Raw genomic sequence first — 27,845 nt, 5'->3', positions numbered from 1 at the left:
TTTTCAAATGAATGTTTACGGAAGTGCATATACCGTTTAATATGTTCAACACTTGTTACAAGGACCATTCCAATTGCAATCTATATATACATAAAGTTAATTTTCTGTATACAAATCCAATTTTAGACAGATCGTCACCAAATTTCACATATAGACCAAACAGGGCCCGACTAGAATGATGGGCTACCTTAGAAGTTCAACAGTGCTGGACAAGTGCTTGAAATAGACAAAAAAAACTTGAGCAGCAATGGAGGGTCTCAACAATCACTTTTGGAATGTTTACTTTGGTTACCAAACAATGCATTTCAAACATGGTCACTCCTTTAGAATGGTTTGAAACCTCTTAATTGCTCCCAGTATATGAAGAAAACCCAGGCAGCACTGGGTACTTTTTTGTTAGTGTTCATATAATGATTATCCTACATCAGAATTCCACAAAATATGGTCCATGACAGTGGTTCACGGGCAGACTTGATAAAATTATTCATCCATTGCAATTGATAATAGTAATACCCATATGGGTTCAACTGAAACTATATCTTCATACTTGGGTTCAGCATGCCACAAACATGGGATGCAACTGAATTTTGCCAAAAATTGCAATTTATTTATTTTTTAGTGCAATTTACTTACTACTGCTGAAGCATGTGGAAATAAAAGGCTGCTATGAATCACAGTTAACAAAAATACATTATTTCATGAAAATACTGTATTTTCAATACTGTCTAAATATTGAAATGATTTGATGGCCATATTTCATTGAGAAAAATATGATAAAGTGGGATCTCAAATAACAGGCCTAGTCTGTAAAATATGATAATTGGTGATGTCCCATAAGACATTGCCAAAAATAGACACAATCACTGATCGTAATTAAATTTGTGGAATAAATGTTGAACCTCACAAATAGTATATGTAAGATGAATATAATTCTTGTCATAATTATAATTTATATTATGAAAATAATATCATTGATAAGCAAGACATCAATGGACTATATCTTGGTACAAAAGAATGATTAATAAATGTTGTTTACAAAAATGAATAACAAGTAGGGAATTCGTTTTATTTGAATAAATATACATATTTTTTGAGCAGAGTCAGCATAATAATGTAAATTATCTGCAGAAACCCAAACCTTCACATTCTATAACAAAACTCCCTGCAGTTTTCTTCTTCACTTCAAACTTCACCTAATAAAAAAAATATGTGTGATTTTATCTATCACATGTTTTGCCCCCCACATTCATTCAAACTGATGTGTTACGGCATTATTCAGATTTTTATTTTTTTCACAGATTTTACGAATAATGCCTAACACAAGAAAAAAACTGCCATTTTTTTTTGTGCTTCTTGCATTAATTGAGTTATACTGCACTGAAAATTATACACATACTGAAACTAAAAGAAAAATGGTGAAAAAAATTGAAATGGAAAGAAAACAAGCACAGCATCAAGGAAAGAGAAGGCAACACATACTGAGGCGTTTAGCAATGTGGAAATGTGTCTATGAAATATGATTATTACAGGCATCCCTTTGAAAACTTGCTTACAGGCAAATTCCCTGCTTTTTGTCTGGAGTTTGACATTAAAAACTGTCAAACTACAGCCCCAAATTTTGCGGGTTGCAATTTCTAAAATTAACCAGTCAACTGTCCAATTAATTTCTCCGAGCATTACCCGCAGTGCCCACTTTTTTTGAAGATGCGCATGCTTTTACCCTTTTTTTGGAAGTTTGATATATTAAAATATTTTTTTTATACCATGTTTTTTTATAGCTCGAATGTGTCGAGACGTAATATGATACCCCAAAAGTGGGGAAGGGGGTCATAATGTCCTGTGACTAAAAGAAATGCTGTTGATGGATTTATGTGGAACCATAGTAGTTGAACCTTTGCTAAAAGATATATGAGTAATAAAACAGATGCATCTTCGCAAGAGAATGGGAAATCGAAAAAAAAAAAAAAAAGCGATGGGGATGCAGCTTTGCAAAACATGACAAAGATAATAGTAATAATAATCTCAGACCATGAAATATAATTGTCAACTCCATCTAGTGATGAGATAATAAAGTAGAAGGATGGCTGTACAGAGATGTACTGCTGCACATGTATGACAAATTATTTTGTCATATTTATGTGAAAAAGAAAAGTCTGCATGTCCGCAAGCAAATGCTGTCGTAGGCAACACCATTACGTATGGTAGTGAAGGCAAATGCCGTCGTAACCACTTGACTGGTTAAATGGCATAGCTGCCAAGTCTCCTGGATTTTCTAGGAAGCTCCCAAATTTCCAGTGTCTCCCGGAAAATCCTTTTACACCCCAAATTTTGCCATGATTGTAAAAAATCCCTACATTTATGAAAAATATTTTTCCCAAGAATTTACCTGAAAAAAAAAACTGCTGCTTCATAAGCTTTATGTAAATTGTTGCAATTTCATGAAATCACAAAATATATCTCATTTTTGGGGAGAAAACAGAAAATTCGCCAATCTGCAAGCGTCAATCCAGCCTTTCGAAATCCAAAATAGGTACGATCATGTGTATCTGCTTTATCCATATGTCCTGTTTCGGGCCCGGCTGAGATTTTTTGGTTTGCAAGATTTGGAGATTTTTAAGAGGTAATTTAACCCAAGGACTTTAACGTACTGGTTGGCCATGGTTAGCGAGGGCTTGCATGGTGTCTAGGTTTTTGCAACGGGAAAATATCCCTAAAATTTTCCTTTTACTAATGAAAAATCCCTAAAATGTTTTAAAAGATTCCTTTTGCATTTATTTTTGTACAGAATTTGGATCCACACACAAACCTCCAGAATTCTCATTCTCCAAAGTTGGCAGCTTTGAAATAGTGTTTTAGCAAAATTATGTACAGCGTGGGAAGTCTGTATTCTTAATAATGTATTGTAGAACTTGGTTAATTCAAGTTTTGGATAATTTAAATTTTTACGAACTCCTTTTGAGTTTTCTAATTTTGTTAAAATTTCTTGTTTAATTTGAATTTTTTGGATAATTTGAAGTTGGAGAAAAAAAATCTGCTCATACAAAATGATTTTTGTATGAGCAAATTCATTTTGGAAAAACTCTACCAGAAGCTAGCCTACAAGCTTTTTGCTTTTCTCTATCAAGTTATTGAATAACAAACTTTTAAAGACTAATAAAAAGTTTGAAAATTTTTTTTTCTTTTTTTCCTTGATAATTTAATGCATATATTTTAACATTATTCAGCTGTAGTGCATTGAGAATGTGTATTACTTGATACCAATTATGTGGTTGAACCTACTGATCAAGAGGTACCATTCAAAATCTGAATCTTTTTGTCATCATTAAAAGTATGGTAAGTATCGGAAAGTTAAAATTGTAATACGTTTAATGAATGTATATATCTTATAGAGATACCAAAGCTTTCTTGGAAAATGGATGCATCTGGAAGATCACAACCCCAATCTTCAGGCCCCTTGTATCAAGACCCCATGCACTAAAGCAGAAACAGTAGGTGCTAAGTGTTAACAATACAGCATAACCATAGTCAGTTTTTGTCATACTTCGTCAGTTCAAGCCTTTCAACAGTGGATACAACTTGAAATGTTGTCATCTGGATTATGCAATACATATAAGCACATTAAGCTGGAAAACTGATTAAACTGGAAATATTTCAATGTGGGATAAAAATATAAAATAAGACTTTGCAAGGGAGTTTTCAAGTGAAATCGACTATATCTGCAATATTATAAAATTCCTGATTCTTTGTAAATGGCACCTTATGTTTCCAAATAGACAGGTTTTATCATGGCATAATTTTGTGAGGAAAATATAGATTTTCATGCATCAGAAGCATTTCAACAGCAAAATGTGTTTCCATTATTATACCGTGCTTTATAGAAAACTAGGAAAATGTCACATTTTAGTGAAATGATTACAAGAGGAAAGTGAAAATATCCCCTTTTTAGCAGTAGAGAGTGCAAGAGAAGACTTATGAGATTCCATATTACTTGAATTTTTCGTTATGCTCAATCACGTCAGCATCGTGCACAGATTTAATTCATCTGAATTTATCAAATAAAATTACACATTATTCCAAACAATATACAACACTAAATAATTAAGACTAACATATTCAATATTTACCTTGGTCAGCATCTCTGTAATGTGTATCGCTGTCTCTGTATGTAGAGTCATTGGTCCACAAAGCAATCTTGACCTTCCTCTAGCCAGAGCCATGAATAAAATTAACTGTAACAAAAGACAACTATTATTGAAGTAGGAAATAATTAAAATATTCAATCTTCCTGATATATTAAGCAATATATCAAAATGCTTAGGGGATAACTATAAAATAAAAATTACCATATAAAATTTACCCTACTAAATTACCATATAAACTGACCCCCCCCCCCCCACCGACTTCAGAACCACCAAAACTGCAATAAATTGAAAGCCGGCCTTTCAAAAATCAGGGCATTTTAAAGGTAAAAAAATATGTCTATTTTCATACAATGGAAAATGATCCAAATTTTCTAATCCATTTCTTCTTGTGATTCTCCAAGCTCTACATAAAATACCAAGCATAAGCAGATATAGGGAAGGAAGCGATCACCCCCCCCCCCCCACAATAAAAATTATACTATTGTCATAGGTGGGTGGGTGGAGATGACCAACAACCCCCTCCCCCCTCATTCAAAGAGCCTCATTCACAATGTCATCATACATTGTGCCATTTTTTTTATTTAATTACTTTTAGTTTGGAAGAATCATCATATGCAAATCTTTTTCCTCTTTCCATTTTCGCCAGCTGAGATGTCACGAGACAGCAATGTTTTAACACTAGAACCGCAGCCCTTTTGGTATACCTAGAGCCGCGGACTGGGTAAAATTGACCCAAACTGTGAAGAAACAGTGTTTCAAAGCAAAAACAGGAATTTCTCTTCAGTTCCTGGGTTTTTCCCTATAGTCATTCAATGTTGTTTAATTGTGTATTCATAAAGGGAAACTATATTTGTTTAGGAATATAAAATGGGCTTCAAAATTAGCTAAAAATGATGTAATTCAGTAAAAATAAGATTTAGAATACATTTACATTGCTTTTCAGTAATCCCATAATAAGACAAAAATGTAAAATAAGCATGTCAAATTAAGTATGAGAAAGTCTATAATATGATTCTGTCAAATAAGTATTGATTTCTTACTGATAAGTGAAATTTATGTTTGGAGCAAATATTTTTCATTATTCTTGCACATTCACCGCATGTTCATTTTGCACAACCGATGTAAAAATTAAGTTTTGTTTTCACATGACATCAGATGTTACCTGACATTACTCTATTTATTTATTCGTTTTTGATGGCTCATGAACAGTTACATGATCAAGAGTGCACGGACGTTTCCTCTTGAACAAGGGCAAAACATATGATGAATGCAGCTCTTCAATAAAATTTTAGAGAAACTGTGTTTGGAAAATAGTTCTGGCCTCCTGTACTGCTCTATACAAAATAAAGGAATTTTTTTTAATAGTGAGATCTAGGATGGACAGGCCACCCCGTGATGCTACCTTCTCTGAACATTTTCTGGCCATTTGATCGGCTACAACTATGGCAAACTTTGTTGAATTGTAGTGTGAAATAATTTCTGGAAGCTTTTTGGGGCTTCCACTGCCGATATAGACTGTTAGATGCAGCATGCTGAGTATAATAAAATATTTTTATCTTTTTTTCCTTGATAAATTTTCATTGTGGCATCATTTTTTTTCACATAGTGATGCTTCATGCAAATGTAGTTTCACTATCTTCATTGCGTCAAATAATATTGCTCTTCGATTTCGTTTCACCCTCCCTACTAAGCTCGTTTTTTTTGGCTTTTAGCATTTGAGCCAGCTTCAGTGTAGTGAAAAAAAGTGACGGGTGCTGCATTTCTGCCCTTGTTCTCAAATTTCTTGATCAGCTGCATCACTATGTGCTCTGAAAGAGAGAGATTCCTTGTACGCTGATCCTTCCCAAGGTTTGGAAATCCGTTCAAAACGTATTCTGTGCAAACCAGAATTTTATTCTTTTTCTGTTGCAGAGTTTGCCTACAGAAATTTCAGCTACATGTTTTTTCCAGAGTTAAGCTTTTACTGTCCCAAAACCTTTCTTGGTGCTGTCAGAATATCAGGTATTTAAGTTACAAAGGAAAAGAATACTGAAAAGGGAATACATAGCTTTACTTGCCATTTCCTTCATTGAAAAAAAAGTTGATTTCCTTGGACAATAAATTGGCACATTGACCTTGAAAGACCTTTATTCTTCACTATCTTCATTTAGAAATACTTTTTAGAAAGGGTAACCACTTCAAAAAAAATTCTACACCTCCCCTTTTTCCTATAGAATAGTATGTTGGATCATTTTGACCCAAACCGTGGTTCTAGGTATAAGTGCTTATAGTTCTGAAACACGAGATGTGAAGAGAATAAAATTTTTGTGAATTAATATTCATATTGTAGCATCTCCTATAGGCTATGTCCTGTGATTCGTACATCCATAATGTAAGTCATTGGCAAACTCAAAGAAAATATAGGTATAAATTTTATACCTTATATATATAAATAAAATATTTCCAAATGAAATCATTTATTATTTCACATTTCCACATCTTAGGTTATGTTCATTAAATAAATCAATTAAACATAGTTGAACACAATTGCCAAATTCTCGACATAAAACATGTAAGACCTCACCCAATTATGTCAGCAACCATCCCTCAGGCTAAGAGAATCCTGACGACCTCTCTGAGGAATCAGACGATAATGTCGGCAAGATCACTATTCACCAATTGTCACATCAACGACACGTCACACAAGATTAGACATTAGTTGACAGGAAGACGACACATTGACCATCTAGTGAGATCTCATCACGTGAAGAGGTTGACCATTTCCACTCGTTGCAAGAAGCCGTAATCACATCACTGCCGGACGTATTACTGTAACATTGACCCCCTTATCACCAATGTGAACATAACATGAATAACTATACGTAAGAACTCATCACTAACCACTCGGTCCAGTCGGAGTAGCACAAAACTCAACACTTGAAAATATTAGTCGAACATGGTTAGGGTTTGCTCACAATACCATATGATATTAGTAGGTTAGAGTGAGAGCTTCCTGCTCTTTTACACTCAGAACTGCTTTGTTGATGAAGCAAGATGAACTGAAAAACGAATGTACTGCTGAAGCATCAGCCAGGAGTATATATAGCGGTGGAGAACAGATTTTTTTTGTAGGACCAATCGGCATACTGCTGACCTTCAGCGCACGGAGAAAACTATGACGTCACTCGATGGATTTGCATATTGAAACCAGATTTGCAATTATCAGAATACTATTATTTTCGTATGGGTGGCAACAGGCTCAACAAGATGGAGGAAGTTGATCAGGCTTCTCCCATTGTTGACAAAGTTCCGGCAATGTGAGACCGTGGAATCGTGATGACGGAACGGAAGTCTGTGGGTATCTTCGCCCGTGAGACAAGGTATATAGAAATATTAATCATATTTCATACAATGTATATGTATATTATTAAAATATCACAAAATAAACATATGAACAATAATTCCGTGATTCGAACAGGTTTTCTCCTGGGGGGGGACCACTCTGTGTTAAGGTTAATAGTAAAGGGTTAATGGAACATAAAGCCCTAGGGGCGATATGTTACAATATGATATCATGAAAAGTCAAAAATTTTTTTTTATCATCTGTGCATAAGTTTTTGAGATAAAACAAAGTTTGATTTGGGTCAAACTGACCTACTCCACGGTTCTAGTGTTAAATGGATCAATGGCTATCGCATGGGTGATCACAACTTTTACTGACTCTGGGAAAAAATTACCACTTGGGTTTCACCTGGAAGGTAAAACCAATGTCATCTGTAGCTACAAAAACCACTTTACTGATTTAGTAGCACCATCGATATTTTTTCCTCAAAAGCTGACCAGTGTATAAATCAGCCGACTCCCCCCAATTAAGGAATTTTTCAACAAAAAAAAAATAGCTTGTACACAAGTTTATATGGTACACACTACCAATAAGATTATAAAAAAACTGCAAACTTAGAAATACAATGAAGATCCAATAATCCAAGTTAATTGAGTCAGTAATCAATCCAGATTATTGATAACTTGAAATAAGACTTCTCTATTCTAGAAAGACTGCAGAGAGATACACAATGAAATCCCAAGACAAGCCCAGTTTAAAACTGGGCAAAACCAGAAACAAATCTAACTAATTTCCATAAGTTCTGAAATATGATTGAAAATTTTATTGTACAAGGATTAACATACATACCTATCTATCTATCACAGAGTAGAATAACTTGAACTAAAGTGACTGACATTAAAAAATGTTTTTAAAAAAGAGTGAAATCTCCCATTACATTAGATAATATCTATGCAGGTACTGGCCGGCATGACTTTTAATACTTGACTACATATGCACCTCACACACATTCCTCTGTGGAATTTCTAACGAATTGGTACATGAGGGGAAAATGTGTGTGGGGAAGCCCGACATATTTATATGTTGCGAGAATTTATACTTATTTACTGTTCTATAGGTGCTGCCATTTGTAGCCAGCCATGTATAAGTATATGTCTAAACAGCCAGATAATATGGCCAATAAAATATAGGATGAACCTACATAATTAGTCACATTGCTTCAGAAAGAAAAAAGGGATTATCACAGCTTTTTACTGTAATACAAAAATTAAATTTAAAAAAATCACCTGGTCTTGTATGTATCTGTCCACACAGCTTCCACATTTGATATCTTTGACTAGTTCTTTGGCAGCTTCATCTCCCACTTGTTCTGGAGTCTTACCTGTCGAGAAATAATTTGCCTATGTTAGAAATTAGGATTGTAGTGTCACATTTTACTTAGGATTACTTCCATGGCTATATAAGAGCTAAATAAGGGTAAATATGAATATAAAACACAAACATTCTGAAGTTAATCAGTACAGAGGACCTTATCAGTGCTCACAGTTTAACTAATTCACTTTAGATACATATTTTAGTGTTAATATTATATCACGGCTTGACAAATCAAAAAATATTTAGGAGCCAGCCTGATTTCTTAGGAGTTAAACATGATATTTTGCTCAAGAAAAAAATGGTCCTAAATAATGTTTTTTTATTTATTTTTTACTTTTCCCATGTTAAAAGGTGCCAATACAGATTTTCTAGTTGTCATAGCGACCTGGCACCTAAGATTTGTCCAGCCCTGTATTGCATTTAACTTCATGTGGCTTATTCAGTAAAACCAAGCTCATCCAACCCTCCTTCATTCAAAACTCTGTTAACCAAAGTCAGTTTTCTTAGTGATAAAGCAGGGCATTGTGTCTGTTGTGGTATTTGTATTATAGTAACTACATTCTCCTGTATTTTCTGGCATGCCAGTAAATTTGAGTCACAGATCCCAGAAAATTCTTAAATATCTAGGCTCAAAGAATCTATTGAATTGGAAGATTTGAACAACTATTCTCTGCATTTTAGGGTCTTTTTTGTTTTACAAAGTATGTTGGAAGTGTACAAAGTACAGATTGAATTTAGCATTTGATTTTGCTACTATAAATCTTGGTTTATTGCAAATGTCAGACACTAAGCATATTCATTCTCATAGATTAGATGGGCTAAATGGAAAAATCAGTAAACTGCAAAATATTTTTGAATTCTTTGATCATGTGTTTAGGATTTAAATGTGTAGCGGAACAAAAATTAAAGAATTGCTCTGCAAAACATGATACTGCAATAAAAAAGCAACAGCATATTTTTCTCAATCTCTGGAGCATGCAAAAAGAAAAAATGTACACAATACAATATTTTCATTTTTGTATTTGGCTGGTGATACTTAGGTTATAACCATAAGTAAACTTTAAATTTTCATTATCGTTATTAAATTCCTAGACAAAACATTTTTGCTACAGTGAAAACTATTATTTTATTCTGATTCACATATTTATACTGTATTTAATATAGATTTGATATTAGTCTTATCAATGTATGGTGTGATTGTCATTGAACCTTACTTTTCTTGGCATGCTGAGAATGGATCAGACTCCGACATTTAAAAAGCTGGTGTTCCCCAATTTTTATGGCATATCGGTTAAGGCAGGGGAATGCTGTAAAAACCTTGAATAGTTAATCAATAAATAAATACAATCTGAGATCAAAAGATTGTTTTTAATACCTCTCTTTCCAAGCTCAGAACCTCCTAGTAAACACCCTGTTGATGATTCGGCAACTATTCTAAAAAATAAAAATCCACAAATTAAGAATAATTGGTTTGACTTGTAGATTTTTTCCTCAGATACTTTACAAAAACACTTTTTTATAATGCCGGTTGTAATATGATAAGGATTTAAGCTAGAGATGTTTTATGCATGTGATACCCATGGGGATCACTCTCTCTCTCTACTACTACTAAATTACACACACATGTACCTCATTTATATTCTTTGTGTGTGAACAGATATTTAGGGTATTTTTTTTAGTTTTGGGGCCATTTTTCAAGATTTTTAAGGTTAACAACATCCGGACCTTTGTAATAAAGAAGTCCAAGTCTTTTAAAGCTACACTTAATTCAAATGAAAGCAAGAAGATAAAAAATTATTAGAAAGTTTGAAGATAATTGAAATTATCTGCCTTATAAGTTGCTTTCAATCATTCCAATAAAAACTAACTAATGTATCTGATTAAACTGAAATGAATCCGAGAAAAATATACTTGGAAGTTACCTCATAAACAAATACTGAAAAATTTCTCTTTTAAGTGTTTAAAATGTTGAAAGAAAGCAAAACAATAAATTGACAGATACTAAAGACAGTAATCAAAAATTGAATTTTGGAAACAATTCAGTAAAATGGGAGGTACAGTGATTGCAAACTATCGCAATTGACAAGGTAGCAAAGCAGGCACACTTGGTTCTGTTTGAGCAATGGTGTCACGTATGATGCCAGCTGGTACTGACTCTGGTGCATTATGAAACAGCCCTTGTTATATTGCCCAGTCTGTTTAGTGGTTCTGTTTTAGTGGGGGAAAAATTTTAGTGGTGGGTTTTTCTGTCAGTATAGTGGTGCCATTTTTTGTGGAAATGACAAAAAGTGATGTCATGAAGGGCGTGCGAGCATTCATTCGCCTTTCTCAGTTTTGAAATCTGGTAACCCTACTGTTAGCAGAAGTGTGGGTTGAATTGGAAATAGCCAGAGCTACGAAGGGTGCTTGTATTGAAATTCAGTAATTTTATGTAACACAAATCATGAACTACATTAACTATGCACTGTTTATGTAATATTTTATGTGGAGTTATATTTTGTGATACAGCCTTATCTGTTAGTGAAATTTTAAAATATTTCTTTATTGGAAAAAAAAACTAGTAAAAATAAGTATTTTAGTTCAAACCGCTCTTTTTTATGTGAATTGATTGATTTTCATCAATTTTTAAAATGTGTCCAGGACCTCTCGCACGTTCTGTATATTACAAAGCAAACAGAATGATAAACTAATTTATTTTTGGAATTAAAAATAGAAAAATTCTGCAAACTATGAATAATTACTAACACTATACCACTGCCATTTCCATTAGCCAGATGTGGAGATTCCTTGACTCTGTCAATTTTGAGAAAAGCATCAGGACAGGCTTTCTTCAGCGTCCTGCAAGCTGCATCTGCCATTACATGCGCCATCTTCAGCAAGAATAATAATTAACACAACTTATTTCAACTGAATTATAGAACAAAAAGCTCACGATTGATGAAACAAAGTAATAGATAGACGATTGTTTTAATTTAAATTAGTTTTACACCCATCAAACAATCACTATATTACAACTTCTACTACTACTCCAATCAATACAGAAAAATGGATGGTTATTACAGACTTCCCAGCAAAATCTGCTTGATCAGTTCTCGAACAAAAATTCAAAAATTTCCCTGAATCTCCTTGACCAAAACTCTGGAAAAAAGAAATAAATTCTTAACCTTCCAAATTTCAAAATATAACTTTGTGTTTTTGAGTTTTTATTCTTTCACAGAACTTTTCCCTTACTTTTGTCAAATATTTGCATACTTTCTTGACTTTTGTCAAATATTTTACATTACTCTGACCATTTTTCATTTTAATGACTTTCCATATCATTGGGAACCCTGTACATTTGAAGTTGACAGTTTAAGGAAGAGAAAGGTGGATGGATAAATCATTGCTGAAATTTAAGAATACACGAAGAAGAGTGTGGGAGAGGGGACGAGTGAGTCCTACCCAAGACAATCAAAAACTGAAAATGTTTTTTTTAATACTTTTGTAAAAAAAATAAAATTTTGAGAGAAAAGTATATTTGTATGCTATCTTAATTTCTGTTAATTTGAAATAATTTTCTGAAGATTGATAACTCAAAATTTCTTTGTAACAAATTCCTAGCACCCCTCCTTCCTGAAACCCTATGTAACCTTCCAAATTTCAATCCTATATACACTCCTGAAGGAGAGAGGTGTATGAAAAATTATGAATTATTTGAGTCACTTCTACCATACAACAGCTATTTATTTACTAATTTATAAAAAGCGAAAGTTAAAAAAAAAAAAAGAGATTGAAAAGTTTGTGCAATTGCATATCACAGAATACAAATTATATATTAAATAAGAAAATTTCATTGGTTAAATCAGTGTTATCCAACCTTTTTGATGGATCCCCTGTAGTCAATGTCCCACAGACCCCATGTAGCATCAGAAGGTCAATTTCTATCTATTAAAATCCATTTGTCTCCCATAAAATCCAAAATGTATTGCTTTTTATAATTTGCATATTATAAAAAATTTAAGTAACAAATCAAAATTTCAAGCACAAATTGTGTCACTCAGGTAATGGTAGTGAATGAAAAAATGATCCCTAACATAGTACTCATGGACCGCCAGGGATCCACAGACCACAGGATGTAAAACACTAGGTAAATAATATGCAACATAATAAACTAGAGATAGGATGATTAACAAGATTAATCAAGTAACAAATTCTAGCATTTATCATCACGAAAATTTCACTCTGAAATAAATTTGCACATCAACATATTTGCTAACGACTTATCTTTCATTTTGTATTGTCACAAAGTACTTAAGCCATGCATATCTGTCTCTTTGAATGAAATACAGCGACTCTAATGACACTGTGAATGCCAAACTAGTTCAAAGGAGGTACCACTAAATTGAAAATAGTAGCTCAGTGGGGGTCTCCTTCTCATTCACTTGAAACACATTCACCAGACAGACAAACACAGTAAAGACAATGAACTCATGCTACACAACTGGAAAATTGCCAAAAAAGTAAAACCAAAGAAAAGCCATTAAAGCCATCCTTTCTCAAAAAAAAAAGTTTTCCCCTTCTCACTTCCTGATGAACAATGGGATTCCCAGGACATTTCATTCAGAAAAGCTATAAATACTGAGTAATTGACAGTAAAAAAAATTTACCCTTCAGGATGCTACTCTAAAATCTTTGGTGATAAACCACAAAAACGGCCTATCAGCAATTCATTAAACCAAAGCTAGTGGTCATTACTTAACCCTGGGACAAACTGAACAGCTGTTTCCGAACAAATGATACAAGAAAAATATGGGAGGAATGCAAGTCAGTTTACTCGACACAGAATGAATGTATGTTTGTCTCCCCTTCAACAAAGATAAGAGTTATTCCTCAGCTAATGTTCTGCACATTTTTTTTTCTGTCAAGGTGAAAAAAAAAAAGGATTAGTAATCAACATAGTATGTAGAATGAGAGCTACATTGAAACAAAATATTTCATACTCGGCATACTACGGTGATCTTGATAGTAATGCATGCTTTCGCTTCGATCAACATTCCTCAAGGAAACAAATACCTATAAAATGCTTGCAATATTTTGACAGTAATGTGAACAACATGGCCTGAAACTGAATGTAATAAAAGACTGATTTGGCATGAATCAAATGCACATACGTTATTGTGTATATTTTTTTATAGCATTTATGACATAAAAATCACCTATGAATGAAATGTAAATTAATAAACTGTAAATTACAATGTCAGTGAACTATTTTATAAAAATCAAAAATAAAAGAAAAATACCTTTATGGGAAGAACACCTGCAACAAAGGAATATCCAAAAATTTTAGTGATTTCACCAGCGTTTACGATTTCAGCTGCTGTAATGGAACCATTGACGGGCAACATCCTAATTATAATGTCACCACCACCTTTTGGATAATACCCCCTGGAAAAATTATTAGAACGATTAAAATGTGAAACATTTATATCCAAGAAAAATCAATAACATGATTTTTGATACATTTCATTTGAAAGAATGAAATAAATACTCAAAAGATGATGCAATTTTATTCATTGGTTTAAAGAATATGGAGATATTTCTCAACCACCACAATTATTATTGTGCAAATAAAAAACATTATGACTTTTGTACATGCAGTCATATTTTAATTTACAAGCTCAATGCTTTCTTGAAAGTTGCTTATACTCAGAAATTCTTGTACTTTCAAGAAACGTTCCTCCCTCCAAAAATGATCGAGATCCCATTAATTAGTTCTACTGATGAGAAAATTATCACAGAAGTCAGAAATTCTTTTACTTACGTAAATGAAAACAAAGAATGCAAATATGCAAAAACAATAATTTAGGATTATTTTTTGAAAATAATTGCTTGGTTGGAGGAATATAATGTTATTTGAACAATTCAATGTGTGAACAGTTTTTTGTTTACATTAGCTAGCTGGAGTCAAGCGAGATACAGCAACAATATTGCTACTCATCAGAAACGCTATTGCTAAAAAAACTATGTGATGCAGCTGTAAAACCTAGATAATTAAAGCAAAGATGCCCATATTATGTTCTGGTTTGTTGAAAGTCTATCTGACAGCATCATCATCAACCATTTTTAATCCACTGATCTACTGCTGGATGAAGGACTCCTAAATTTTTCCATTTTACTCCGTCTGATGCCTTAACCATCCAGTTGACTCCAGCCACTTTCCTGATCTCGCCGATCCATGTTGCGTGGGGATGCCTTCTCGGATGTTTAACACCATAGTACCAATCCAGAATACTTGTGGTTCATTTGTTGTCCTGTCGTGACTGCATATTCAACTATAATTAATTTGATGATACTGAACCTTCAGATCACTGCATATTTATTAATCCAGAAATTTTTATTTTCTGGCACAGGCTCATCTTAATTGTGTCAGATAATGGAAGTTTTAATGTATAGTATCAGCACCTCTTAGAGATAAGACCTCTGCACTGTTTGCCATAATCGTCATTCAAACTACCTAGCAAGTTTGCCACATTTTGAAACACTGCATCCTATTTAATTTCTTCTTATTTTGGAGTAGAATATTCCTGATTGGCTCACAAATACCACATAGTGATTTGATGTAGGGCATAGAAATCGCCAATTCTAAGCCTGATCATTTCTTTTCTTCACAATGATGATACTGGCATGAGCAGGGAATATTTTCCCCTGAATATTCTGGGGGAAAATGGACTACTTACTGACATCACAAGCAGACTGTGGAGGCCTTCTATCTCTAGGAGGTGCTGATAATATACAGCACAGAATATCCACCATTGGCTTCAGCTTATTCAGAGTGCTCGACCTTTAATATACTAATAGATGACTTTTTCCTTTTTGAAATACTTTTGTGCTCACAACTTAAGTATCAGCTTATGTGTATGTACGTATAGTTTCATGTCACAACAGCATACAGGTTGATTAGTCTCCATGTGAACGATTTTGAAAATAAAATTCAACTAGAAAAATCTATGTCTCCACCAGCACTTGTGCTCTATGTGGCCACCCTGTTCTCGAACAATGGCACGACACCATAATTTCCATTGAAGGAGACTTCTCTGAAGCTGTGGCAGGAGAATTCTGTCCCACTCCTCCTTGCATATTTTCCATAGGCCGCTGACTTTGCTTGGACGATGGTTTGCAAGTGCCCTTTTAAGTAGTCCAAAGCCACAAAAAATCCATCGGACTTGCGTCTGGAGACTTGACGAATACATGGTCGAATGGGATAACTTTGATTCCTATGGATTTTGCCATCTGTTCATAGAAAGCTCGTGAGCTTTTAGCTGTGTGGCTGAATGCCTTGTCCATGTGAATGTGAACCTTTTTTGCATCAGTTCCGTACAAGGCGGGTATGTCTTTGGTGAAAATTGGTGTCATTACCGATTACTGGAAGTAGTAGATGCAAAAGTTGATTACATCAACTTTTGTATTTTTTCTGATTTTCCAGGTCATGAGCTTCCCTCTGTACGAGTATCCTGCTACCATCATGAATCCCTTTGGAAATGCTTCCTTACATTGTCTAACCCATTCTGGTCGACTCTTACAATGGACAGGATGATAAGTGATGGCTCGAATTTTATCGCTGTTGGAAAGGTAGACCCAAGCTTCACCTAGGGAAGCCACAAATTTCCACTCTTGCTACCTGCCAGATAATTTTCATACAACTTTCGTGCATTCCTTTTTTGTTCTTTATGCCTATAGATTAGTAGGTGTCCTTGAGCTTTCCGCACTTTCCGTAATTGCAATTTGCCTTTAATGAGTTGGGATATGGTTGCCTTTCTGGCCATAATTCTTTGCGTTGGTGGGTTTGCCTGTAGTGTGAAACACCTGAAAACCTGTTCTATGGCTGATGTGACCTTAGGGCAGGTTTGCTTCGGAACAGCCTTTGTGGGAGATTTCTTACATGGAATGTCCGAATCATTTATCCATCTAATGATGTTGTTAATTCCACCTTTACTTATCGGAAGTCTGTGATCCTTGCACTGTTTTGTGATTGCACTGAAGCTGAACTACACGCGGAAAAGTGCTAACATCCTTAGCAAAACAAATTTATTTTAGGCGCCATAACTTCACATTCAAAACTTGCAGTGCAAAAAAAGAATGTCCCCATCCACACATTCGAAAACACAAATGATTTCCACTTGGCTCCCACACGCCCTCTAACGACGACTTTCAAAATTCGTTCACATGGAGGCTAATCAACCTGTATGCCTAATATCTGTTTGTTACAAAGCAACATTATAATCAGCTCAAGCACTGATCTTTCAAAATGCTTTGAAATTATCCACAATCAAGCATAACATAATGACCACAGACCAATATTTAAAATTTCTTATATAACTGCCATAGATCTGCATGACTATAAGATTTATTTTAAAATTTTAGTTTTATACCTTAAATCATTACAACATTTTCTTTCAAGATCAAAGATTACAGAAAAGTGAATTTATCATTTTTGACACACAAAAAAATTAAAACTATTTTTTTTGCTCAACTCCCTTCAAATTTTCATTGCTTCTAATTTAAAGTTGAACATTGTTAAAGTTATTTCATCAGTAAGATTCTGTTTTATTTTCAGTTGCTTTTATAAATGGCTTCATAAAGCATTTGCAATATATATATATATATATAAATGCAAAATTAAGCACAAAAGAGTTTGGTATAATATAAAAAAAAACAACTGATCTGCATTTTTTAAAAATTTTAATCATTTCAATTTTACATTTATTAATCACGAACACATGCTGTGGTGGTCGAGTGGTTATAGTGACGGACTCGCGATGCGAGGATCCGGGTTCGAACCCCACAGTGGTGGTCGGCTGAAGTTGGTTTTCTGTGGTTCCCAACTTCAAGGCGCAAATGCGAGCCGATCTCCCCGTTAAAAAGTCTCGCCACAGAGAGCAACAGTCCTACAACGAAAAATCATTCAATCATAACACTTCACTCATAGTTTGAAAAACTGGTGGCAGATGGCAGCACTACACATAACAAGCATTACAGAGAAACATGCAAATATGATTAACAAAAATCTCAGACAAATAGAGAACTAATTTACCTTCTAATGATACTGCAATCAAACTTCACACCGAATTTCTCAATGATTGGCTGAAAAACCTGAAATCGATAGAATTTGAAACACATATAACCAAGCATATATAGCATAAAATATGAGAAATACAGTATGTAACAAAGGTTAGATGATATTTATCAGGGGAACACAAACAATCAAAGGCTATCATAAATACAGAATGGCCAAGGTTGCAGACACACACACCTCCTTTCTTAAATTCATTGGTTTCAAATCACAAGTTTATTGCTTCTACCTCTCACCCCCAAAACTGACTACCTTCTAATTACAACATTAGAGGTCGTGGTCTCCATATACTTCAGTGCATACCCCTTCGTAGCAAAGACTTTTAGGAGGGCCCTTATATGGGTATTACAGTACATTTCAAGATAGGTTTTATAGATTGTTTGGGTTATAGCCAGATGAAAATGCACAAAAAGGGGAAGATGTAAAAATGCATGCAGGAAGATAGACATGTGATAATATAGGCATAAATGAGGATGACTAGTAACTCTGGTCTGAAGGTTGAGAGACCCCCCCTCCCCCACCACCAAAATGTGAGAAAATGGCAAACGGCTGGATGATATATAACTTCTATACAACTGATATAGATAATTTGATTCAACTTGCCATACCTCTGGAGTTTAACCCTTCTCCCAGAAAACAATGTGACTACAGCTCTGAAGGGTGTTTGTAAATGATTGGATTTGTTTCAATTTTTTTGTGGGCATATTGACATGGAATTCCAAAATTTACAGTTTTATATTTGAGTAATCAAGTTGCAAAACTCGTTAAGCGCCAACCAGATTTTTTTACAGAAAGTGAAAAAGAAACTTTTGTAGAGTGTATTTTTTAAGCTGACTGCTTGAAATTTAAAATTTTAATGGCATGACATTAACATTTCAACAAGCATTAGCTAAAAAAATAGACTCTACAAAAGTTTCTTTTTCACTCTCTGTAAAAAAATCTGGTTGGCATTTAACGAGCTTTACAACTGGAAGACTCATTTAAAAAGTTGGTTTTCTTTTTCTTTACATATGTACTGCAGGAGTTGAAATCAGGAAACAGAGATTACAGCGTGCCATTTGTGTTCATTTTCAACATAAATCTGATCCACTTCTTTCACAATCTGGTGTTTAAGAATTCAAAAATCACTATGATAGAAATGGGACAGAGTGTTCTTCAATTGTGACAAGGACCAATTTTTCAGCATATCCAGGTCAGGGGTTCTCAACCTATGGGTCATGACCCAAACTTGATTAGCAGCAGCTTCCTAGATAAGTTGCACAAATCCCCTTACAGTCCTTGTTATAAATGCACTTATTCATAGGTGTACGCAGAATTTTCTTGAGGGGGATTTTAAGATTTTATTCCTTCTGAGGGGGGTTTTACTTTTTTTTCCCCCCTGCAAAATAACACTATAATCTTTGCTCAAGGGGGGTTAGAATCCCAACCCCCCCCCCCTTTGTGTATGCCAATGCGTTTATTACATCAATGGTTCCACTAATTTTGAAAATTACCATACAATGGGTTGTGAAGCTAATCTTGTTATCAATTTTGGGTCACAGTTGAAAAATATTAAGAACCCCTGGTCTAGATACATTTGTCTCATAGGAGTGAGTTTGCACAAGGAAAAAAAAAGCAAAAACTTGTTTGCCATTTGGCCTTCATCTTGTTACACACAAGACAACTACTCTTTTCCTGTGGCCACAAGCAAAAACGGAATAAAACTTCCAAACATTCTTGTCTTTCAATATCAAACCTCCCTCACCATATCTCTAATACAGCAATAATAAAAATGAAAACTGCTCCAATCATTTACAGACATCCTGTATATGGGGTTCTACTATGACCATTCGAATAATGAGATTCTTTTTCCTATGCACAACCAGAAGTTAAAACGAAAAAGTTTTGTTTTAAATTTTTTTCTTCACAAGAAGAGACAAAACACAATAGAGAATTCAATAATTCATAAAATTACTCAGTTATCAAAATTTTTACAGAGCAATCTGAGGCAAATACTATTAATCATCACAAACAGCTATTAAAGAGCAATAAATCATTTGGAAATTTTGATCAACATTCAACAATATTAAAAATGACAAATACATGAATCACTGAAAAGTTCTGAGATTGATCAAGTATTGAGAACTTGAGTAGTTGATATTTTACTGAATTCACAAGAACTTGAAAATTGATGGTTTTTTTTTAACATCAGAAATAAAATCACCATTAGAGTATGATCAATTTGAGGTGCAAACTCGGCATTTGTTCCACCTTTTAACCGGAGTTCTGAAGGTCCAGGAGCAAATAACAAACATGGGAAAGATACTTGAAATAATAGCACAGTACTCCTGGGAATTTTAAGAGAAAGAAAAGTTAAAACTACACTTTTCATGAAAAATTCAAGTCATACACAACAAATATATTTTCAGAATATTGCAGCTCGCTGCATGAGTGCATAGGAGAATAATATTCATAGTCTGAGCACAGCTATTGCACCACTGTAGTATAAATACCTATATACAGTAATTTTCTGCATATAATCTGAAAATTATTCGTTTTTAAAAAAAATCCAAATCTTTTAGCATGAATGACTGTGCATCTGCAGCTTTTTTTTTCCAGAGAAAAAGTTGGAATAAAAGTAATATATCAAAAAATTAATTTTCAGAAGATATTAGATAGCATGTTTTGTTGCTTGCATGGATGCAAGTAACAAAACATAGAATTTAAGGGTCTGTTGGGATGAAAAATTATAAGTTTAGTAGTCCTTTAAGGTTCAAAAAGTTGGGGATCACTGCTGCTACTACTATTTAACCCATACATGTACTTAACAAAATTCCTCTGTGGAATTCCTGCGACACTTGGTACATGCCGGAATGTTTATTCTGAGTGTATGTCTGGGTATTTATTTTGTCAGAGTTATGCTTGTTTTGTTTTAAATTGGTGCTGCCATCTTTTTTTCATATTTCTTTTTTTATGTTGTATGAGTACCGCGCTGCAGGCCTGCCTGCTCTCTGCATAAAATTGGATCACTGTAATACAACATCACCATAACTATTTGCCACTGATATTTCTTGTTGATGAAGCCAATGTCTAAAGGATCCTCGATTGAAAAACATTGGTATTCATCATTCTATACACAATAAGACATTTACATAAAAACTGGTGTACTATTTGAATGAATTTATCTTACCCAGCTGTACCGGGATCAGCAATGAAGCTGCCATTCCTTACTACACCAGGATGAAACACAATCTCTGTGGATCCTACTTCACCTCCAATCAATTTTCCATCACATATATCACGAGCGAGATTCAACCCAGCAAGGTGTTGGGGCCTGAAAACAATAGGAAGAAAAAACTACATCACTAAAAAAGAAATTTCAATTTTTTAAAGGGTATTTTAAGATGTGAATTTATACACAATGGCGGTTACCTCAATACATGTCTCAACTTTATAACGATACACAGTGGAACCATACTAGTATGAACCTATTGGAGCTAGAGACCCTGTTCAGATTGGCTGAAATTTTGGATTGCTATATTCGCCTTCTGAACACTGATGACAGTGGCTTCCTGTACATGTTAGATGAGAATTACAGACTTGATAATTTTGTTTAGCAACCTGACTTCTTAAACAGACTAAATGATTGAATGGTAATGGGCAGGGCTATTTTAACATGAGGATACAGCCTGGGGAGTGACCACCTTGTGTAAGAGAGACCTCCTAACCAAATCATAGCCCGCTGCTGTGTCTCATTGAAGAGATTTTAGTAGGTGGTGAAAGACCTGGTCCATGCTGGGAAATGTGCGTGTATGTGTGTGTTGTGAAACTAACATGGAGCTTGTTTCTGAGTAATGCTTGTTATAGTATTGCTATTTGTCAACAATTTTTCTAACTATGAGTGAAGTGTGTTGATTGAATTATTATATTGTTGTGGGCCTGTTGCTCTCTGTGGAAAGATTTTTTAACATAGAGATGGGCTTGCATTCATGCCTCGAAGTTAAAAATCACAGAAAACAGTAAGAGGTACATATTTCATTGCAATTAACTAAATTGTGTCAAGCCTTGCAGGAACGAGGGGGGGGGGATTCCTATGCATTATTTACCCAGGGGGAAGGCTCACTCCATTAAGGATAGTCCCTGTGCATTAAAAGGGGTTCTTTTGCCCTTTCTTGTGTACCTTTATTTGGTCATTTAGGTTAAGTTGGTTTTCAGCTAAACATTATTTTATTATTTGGATTAGCAAAGCTCTCCCAGCTGCATATCCCTTTTCCTTCTTTATAAGATAGATCTATATCTATATCATAATTGTCCTGGAAGGAGAGGGAACCATACAAAAACAGCAAAACAGCATTATGAATAAGCTATTATATACAGTGCATGCCGCTAAATGTGATCACATCAGGACTCAAGGCCTCTGATAACAATAACTAATTGATAACTCTAGCCAAAAAAAAGTCCAGGTTGTAAGCATATTGATCATAGGTCCCATTTGGTCAAACAGGATGTTTGGAAAAGGGGACAACTCCATTTTTCTTTCTAACATAACAGGCTTCAAAATGCTTAATAGTGCTTATTCTTTCCAAACTGTTATAAAACAGGATCCCCCCCCCCCTCTTTTAACCTAAAATCTTTTTATTTTATTCAGATATTGTAAGGAGTTAGGGTGAAACTGTCTAATTTTGATACTTTTCATAATGTACAGTATGTTCTATAGATTCCCTTGTTGAAGTCTTCCGGCCAGGGAACTGAATGTGATCAGTTGAAAGAAACTGACCATGAACTTAAGAAATAGACCAGTGATTCCCAACATGGGCGATGGAATGTTCCGGGGGGGGGGGGGTAGAAGCTACGGGTATAACATAGTAACATAGGATCCTATGGGTTAGATTGAGTTGGGGCGATGGGAGAAAAGTTGCTGAAGCAGGGGGCGATGGGAGAAAAGTTGCTCAAGCATGGGGGCAATGGGAGAAAAGTTGCTGAAGCAGGGGGTGATGGGACAAAAAAGGTTGGGAAATTATGAAATAGACCTTTTTTGACCTTACACATGCCACTATAGGAAAGACATTGTGAAAGAAGTGCTGCATGTAAATTGGAGAAAACTGGCCAGTTCAATTGGTATGGTTTTTTCTTTTTCTATATTGATACTTGATTATTTATTGTTGGGTATGATTATGCAAATTGGATGTGATGATATATTTTTGTCCCATCTCTCAACAGAAGATCTGTGAGGACTGATAGGGCGAGAACAAACCTGTTCCGATTATGTATAAATACTGATCGTAAATAGAACCCGATCACATTTCTTCGTGCTTAGTTGTTCAGTACTCAACCTCATACTTTCTAGTATGATTCAATTTGCCTTTGGCAAGAATTGGTAACTATAATAACATGTAAAAAGTAATTTCTAAATTGTGGCTAGGCAATAGCTCAATTCTGGGTGGACCAGAATATATTTTAAGAATAACTACTGAGTTTTTATTCTAGCCTGTTCTGGTGGAAGTGAGGAAGCTTGGGATGAATGACGCGCCTGTGACGATCTCGCTGTGGATCCTACTGGTGACTCCATTGGTGATAATGCCAGACAGGGTGGACACTTATACTTACACACACACGCTCTCTCCCTCCCCAGTTGGTGTCCTCAAATATCCGGAGAAGTTTTCTGGTGCTACGTCAACACTTCCCATGCTTTATAAACAGTTCTTTCATCTTACTATTACAAGTCCCATGGCAACTTCATGGTGACAGGATAAGATGGTCTCACCTTTTCAAAAAAATTATCATGCTGTACTTTAACGATCTAGTGAGAAACTGTCTTGCTTGAACTTCGAACGGCAAGATGTCAACAAAAGACATGAACTAGCCAACATATTGGTGTGATCTTTGATTTGTGCTATGATTTATGCTGGGATCTTTTGGATGAAATTCACTGTTACTGAAAAACAAATTTTAATCTGAATTATGTTTAACTGAGTAAAAAATCTTGATGTATAAAATATTTATGAATTGTCAAGAAATGCCTTGTTGTGGAAAATCAATTTCACATCTGTTACTTTTGCTGTCTGTTAACTTGGATAGAAGTAGGGATAAGGAAATGCAACTGGGACTTGTTTTATTATTATTAGGTAAATATTTAACAACAGTTCTAATTAAAGGCACAAAATTTGTAAAATAACAAGGGCTGTGAGGGGCTATTGCATATCAATCTAATGAAATCTTTAGAGTTACCTTAGCCCAGGATTTGATCTTCCTGCCCTAATATTGTATATTCTGACGGGCTGTCTGAGTAAGACACTGAGAGCTGTTGCTATTCGAAGAATCTGACCACCCTGTGAGGATATAGAAAGAGATAATTAAAAACCCTAATAAATAGGAATGAAAAGTTTAAAAAAAATGTCAATTCAAGAATGCAAGATTAATATTTTTCTTGAAGGACAAAAATTTATGTGATTTTCATAACTTACAGAGCAATCACAATATCATAAATTTAAATAAAAAAAATTTGTACAAAACTAAAAATGTGCAAGAGACTTGCATAGTATTAGGAATTGATAGAAGGTATGTGCACCATGCTAGAAATATGTAGGAAACTTGTGTAGGATTTGAAAACGTTAAGAGACTTGCATATTCCCATAGAAATATGTAGCAGTCATGTCAAATGCTAAAAATGCATGTATAAAGCATACCCACCCACCATTGTATATCATGTTTCAAGGGTTTTTTTTTTTTTGTCAGAACTGATTATTTCTGGCATACACCTGACATTAACATGTACACGAAATTTAATGAATGCTTGAATTTTCATGTTAATGAAAATTCAAGCATTCATTAATTTTCATGTACATGTTAATGTCAGGTGTTTGCCAGAAATAATCAGTTCTATTCGAGCATTTTCATCTTTACTTCAGAAAATGGAAGACAGATGGCAGCATGAACAGGAAGCAAGTTCAATTCCACAACATAAATATGTTAGGGCCACACATACATTCAGAACACACATTCCCTCTCTCAGGCATGTAGAGTATGGAAAAAATCATGATTTAAATTATTTTTTGATTAAAATTAACTGGCTGTTTATTAATTAAAACAAATCTTGTTAATCATTAAAAATTCATATTTTCATATCACCAACTTTTTTCTCTTAATTGCTTTAATTTAATTAAGCATTAATCAATAAACAAATGAACTATAAGCAAAAAATATGAACACCAAAAATCTGTGTTTATGTAACATGAAAGGTCATTGAGCACAAATTAACTTCATGGATAATCTTTTTTTTTTATAAGGAAAAGTGTTTTTGGTCCATGAGCCCCCCCCCCCCATCCCCTTCCCCATTAAACTGAATGAGTGGTGCCAACTCAGTATCACACATATGGTGTAGACATCTCAATTCACTGGATGCACAACCAAAGAACCATTCAGCATCAACTAAATAAAACAAATTCTATTGACAAAGTTGTCAATAATTATTGTCATTAATGGATGTGTTCCCGACTTGAATGATGTTGGGGAGATCGGCTCGCATTCGCGCCTTGAAGTTGGGAACCACAGAAAACCAACTTCAGCCGACCACTACTTATTATAACTAGGAACTTTACCATATATCAGTAATATGCTTACCATACCAGGTTACTTTTACTTCAATGTCATTGAAGTTATGTAAAGAAAACACAAAATTTAAATTTTTTGATTTAAATCAATGATATTTTAAAAAAATCAAGCTGATTTAAAGCGGTATACCCTGCCGGCATGTGTCGATTCGGTAGAAATTCTGTAGAGGAATGCATACGAGGTGCATATACAGTTAAGTAGTAGTAGTGGCATACACCTGTGAATGGCCGTCACATACCCACCAAAGTACCACAGGGTGGAACTACTGGCATAGGCAGTGTTCTAAGCTCTGCCACAAAGTCAAGCTGGAGAAGATCTCGGTAATGGAAGAAGTCTAGTGGCAGAATTTTGGTGTTTGCGTCACGATATAGACAGCAGGACTGTCTCAACACATGGGGCCCCCATCCGGACTTAGAAAAAGGAAGTCTTCCAATAAAATGAGATACGATACCATTTCAGAGTACATTTATCAATCATACCAAGCTCATAGTATGTGAATTGGTAGAGTAACTCAAAGGTCTGTCCAGCTGATATTTAGGACTGTTTTCTGGATCCTCTACAAAATTCCAGGTCTGAAAAATGGATCCTCCACAAAATAAAAATTAACGAAATCATAAATTTGGCATTTCATTTTTTTGTGACAAAATAGACTTTTTTGCTTTTTACAAAATTATGGAAAATTTTCACAAAACAGGACCCTTTTACCCTGAGACTTTCAGGCAAAATGACCCTATATATATATACACAGTGAAACCTCATTAAACACATACACAATGATACTTGACATAACGGCAAATTCCTCGACAATGATATTTTTCTAAGTCTTATTTAGTCTAACTTAAACTGCTACCTCTTAATATAATGGTAATCCCTTAACAACAATACCTTCTTTGGTTCACAGAGTATCATTATATCAAGGTTACACTGTATATGATATGGTAATTTGATAAATCCTGTGATTATGCATAATCACAGATGATTTTGGTAAGTTTTTTGAATTTATGACAATTGCCAGTGATAATGTATGATTCCTAACTGAAATATTGGTGGTAAATTTGATAAATCCTTAATGAATAACTTAAATTTACCAAACATTTTGCTCAAACTTCAATCTAGGATCATGGATTCGATTGGTGATGTTAAATATGAAGAAAAGTAATGTTACAAGACCGATAATAATTTATACATTTCTATTCTTACAACACTTATTTTCATTTACTTTTTATGGCAAAATATGTGCAGTGTACCCATCATGTACGGAAGATACTTATAAGTGGTTCGATTTAAGTGATATTCCTTCTGCATGATAATTTTTCCATATTTATCATAATTACCCACTTTATTTGGGAATTATGCATAATCACTGGTAAAAGCATGCTTTTTCCCACATCCTGCTGCAGGGCTCCTAAGCTGAGATTTTTTGCATGCCGATCTACATAATGAATTTACAGTGTGAAAAAACAAAAAGATAAGAATTATCCCAGACCTTCGGGCTGGAGGTCTGTCAGCACTACTGTAGTGGGGGGTTTGTGGGCAAAACTGATAAAATATAGGAAAATTTGTCAAACTTACCGGAACAAGGGCAAAGCGGGGGGGGGGGGACTTGGGGGTTCTTGTCCCCCCCCCCCCCCTGAAATGTGAGAAAATGAAAGGAAAAAGATGGGCCCCCACGAACGAAATTTCTGGCTATGGGACTGTACCGAGACGATTGGATATTATGCATATGATTATGAATAATATCCGGTTGATAAAATTGGTGATTATGCATAATGAATAATCATCGATTCAACACTTTTATCGTAACATTATATCACTTTTTTTTTTTTCATTGCAAGTGATCAATGCGTTTATTTATATACGAGGTACTTGGCGCTCGCTCAATGACAGTTAATGGCTATTTAATGTTTTGAAATGAGAATTTCGAATTACATGTGTAAAAAAAAAAGAAGTACAAACGTGGTACAAAATTCTTGCAAATAATTCACAATATTCTTGCCAAATTTTTCAACAAAAAAAAAGATTTTACGTGAAAAATAAAAAGAAGAAAAATTACACTCACCCCTTCCAAAATTGCTCCATCAATGTCCACAACATTTTGAGACATGTTGAAAAGTGTCTGTCTAAAGAGGAGTAAAGACAATCGGAGACACTCGCGAGTTTTAACAAGCATAAAAAAACAACGTCATTGCTTTATTTTGAGCATTTCACACCGACCCCGGATCAAGCTCAAGTAAACGGCGCCGAATTCTAAGGAACAATTAAGATCGGTTGTAAATACCTACCCGAAAATATTTTCCACAAATAAAAA

The 27,845-nt window shown here is 34.5% G+C and overlaps 1 protein-coding gene across 1 annotated transcript; it reads right to left on the bottom strand.

Moving 5' to 3' along the window:
• Nucleotides 1-1,045: 1,045 nt before the first annotated feature.
• On the bottom strand, nt 1,046-27,767 carry Rtca (RNA 3'-terminal phosphate cyclase). The gene is made up of 11 exons (XM_089243548.1): nt 27,597-27,767; nt 24,155-24,255; nt 21,117-21,260; nt 20,151-20,274; nt 17,909-17,967; nt 14,118-14,262; nt 11,584-11,708; nt 10,214-10,272; nt 8,751-8,845; nt 4,125-4,229; nt 1,046-1,193 (listed from the first exon to the last, which is right to left on the bottom strand). The coding sequence occupies exons 1-11, from the start codon at nt 27,705-27,707 to the stop codon at nt 1,119-1,121; spliced, it is 1,143 nt and encodes a 380-aa protein (XP_089099674.1). The 5' UTR covers nt 27,708-27,767; the 3' UTR covers nt 1,046-1,118.
• Between the last annotated feature and the right edge of the window lie 78 nt (nt 27,768-27,845).

Source organism: Pholcus phalangioides, unplaced genomic scaffold, assembly GCF_987345545.1.
Source record: "Pholcus phalangioides strain wild (caught in Gottingen) unplaced genomic scaffold, Ppha-v1.0 ptg000015l_1, whole genome shotgun sequence".
Classification (NCBI taxonomy): Eukaryota; Metazoa; Arthropoda; class Arachnida; order Araneae; family Pholcidae; genus Pholcus; species Pholcus phalangioides.
Note: the sequence above shows the minus strand (reverse complement) of the source record. Positions and strands in the feature narration are given on the sequence as shown.

What these genes read in the sequence shown, in the direction of transcription:
- Rtca (XM_089243548.1), bottom strand. Translation starts at nt 27,707, where the DNA reads ATGCTTGTTAAAACTCGCGAGTGTCTCCGATTGTCTTTACTCCTCTTT. An exon ending in GCTGATCCCGGTACAGCTGG is followed by an intron (nt 20,275 to 21,116) that starts GTAAGATAAATT and finishes TAAAATTCCCAG; the next exon opens with GAGTACTGTGCTATTATTTC. An exon ending in CAGGTGTTCTTCCCATAAAG is followed by an intron (nt 11,709 to 14,117) that starts GTATTTTTCTTT and finishes TTCTTGCTGAAG; the next exon opens with ATGGCGCATGTAATGGCAGA.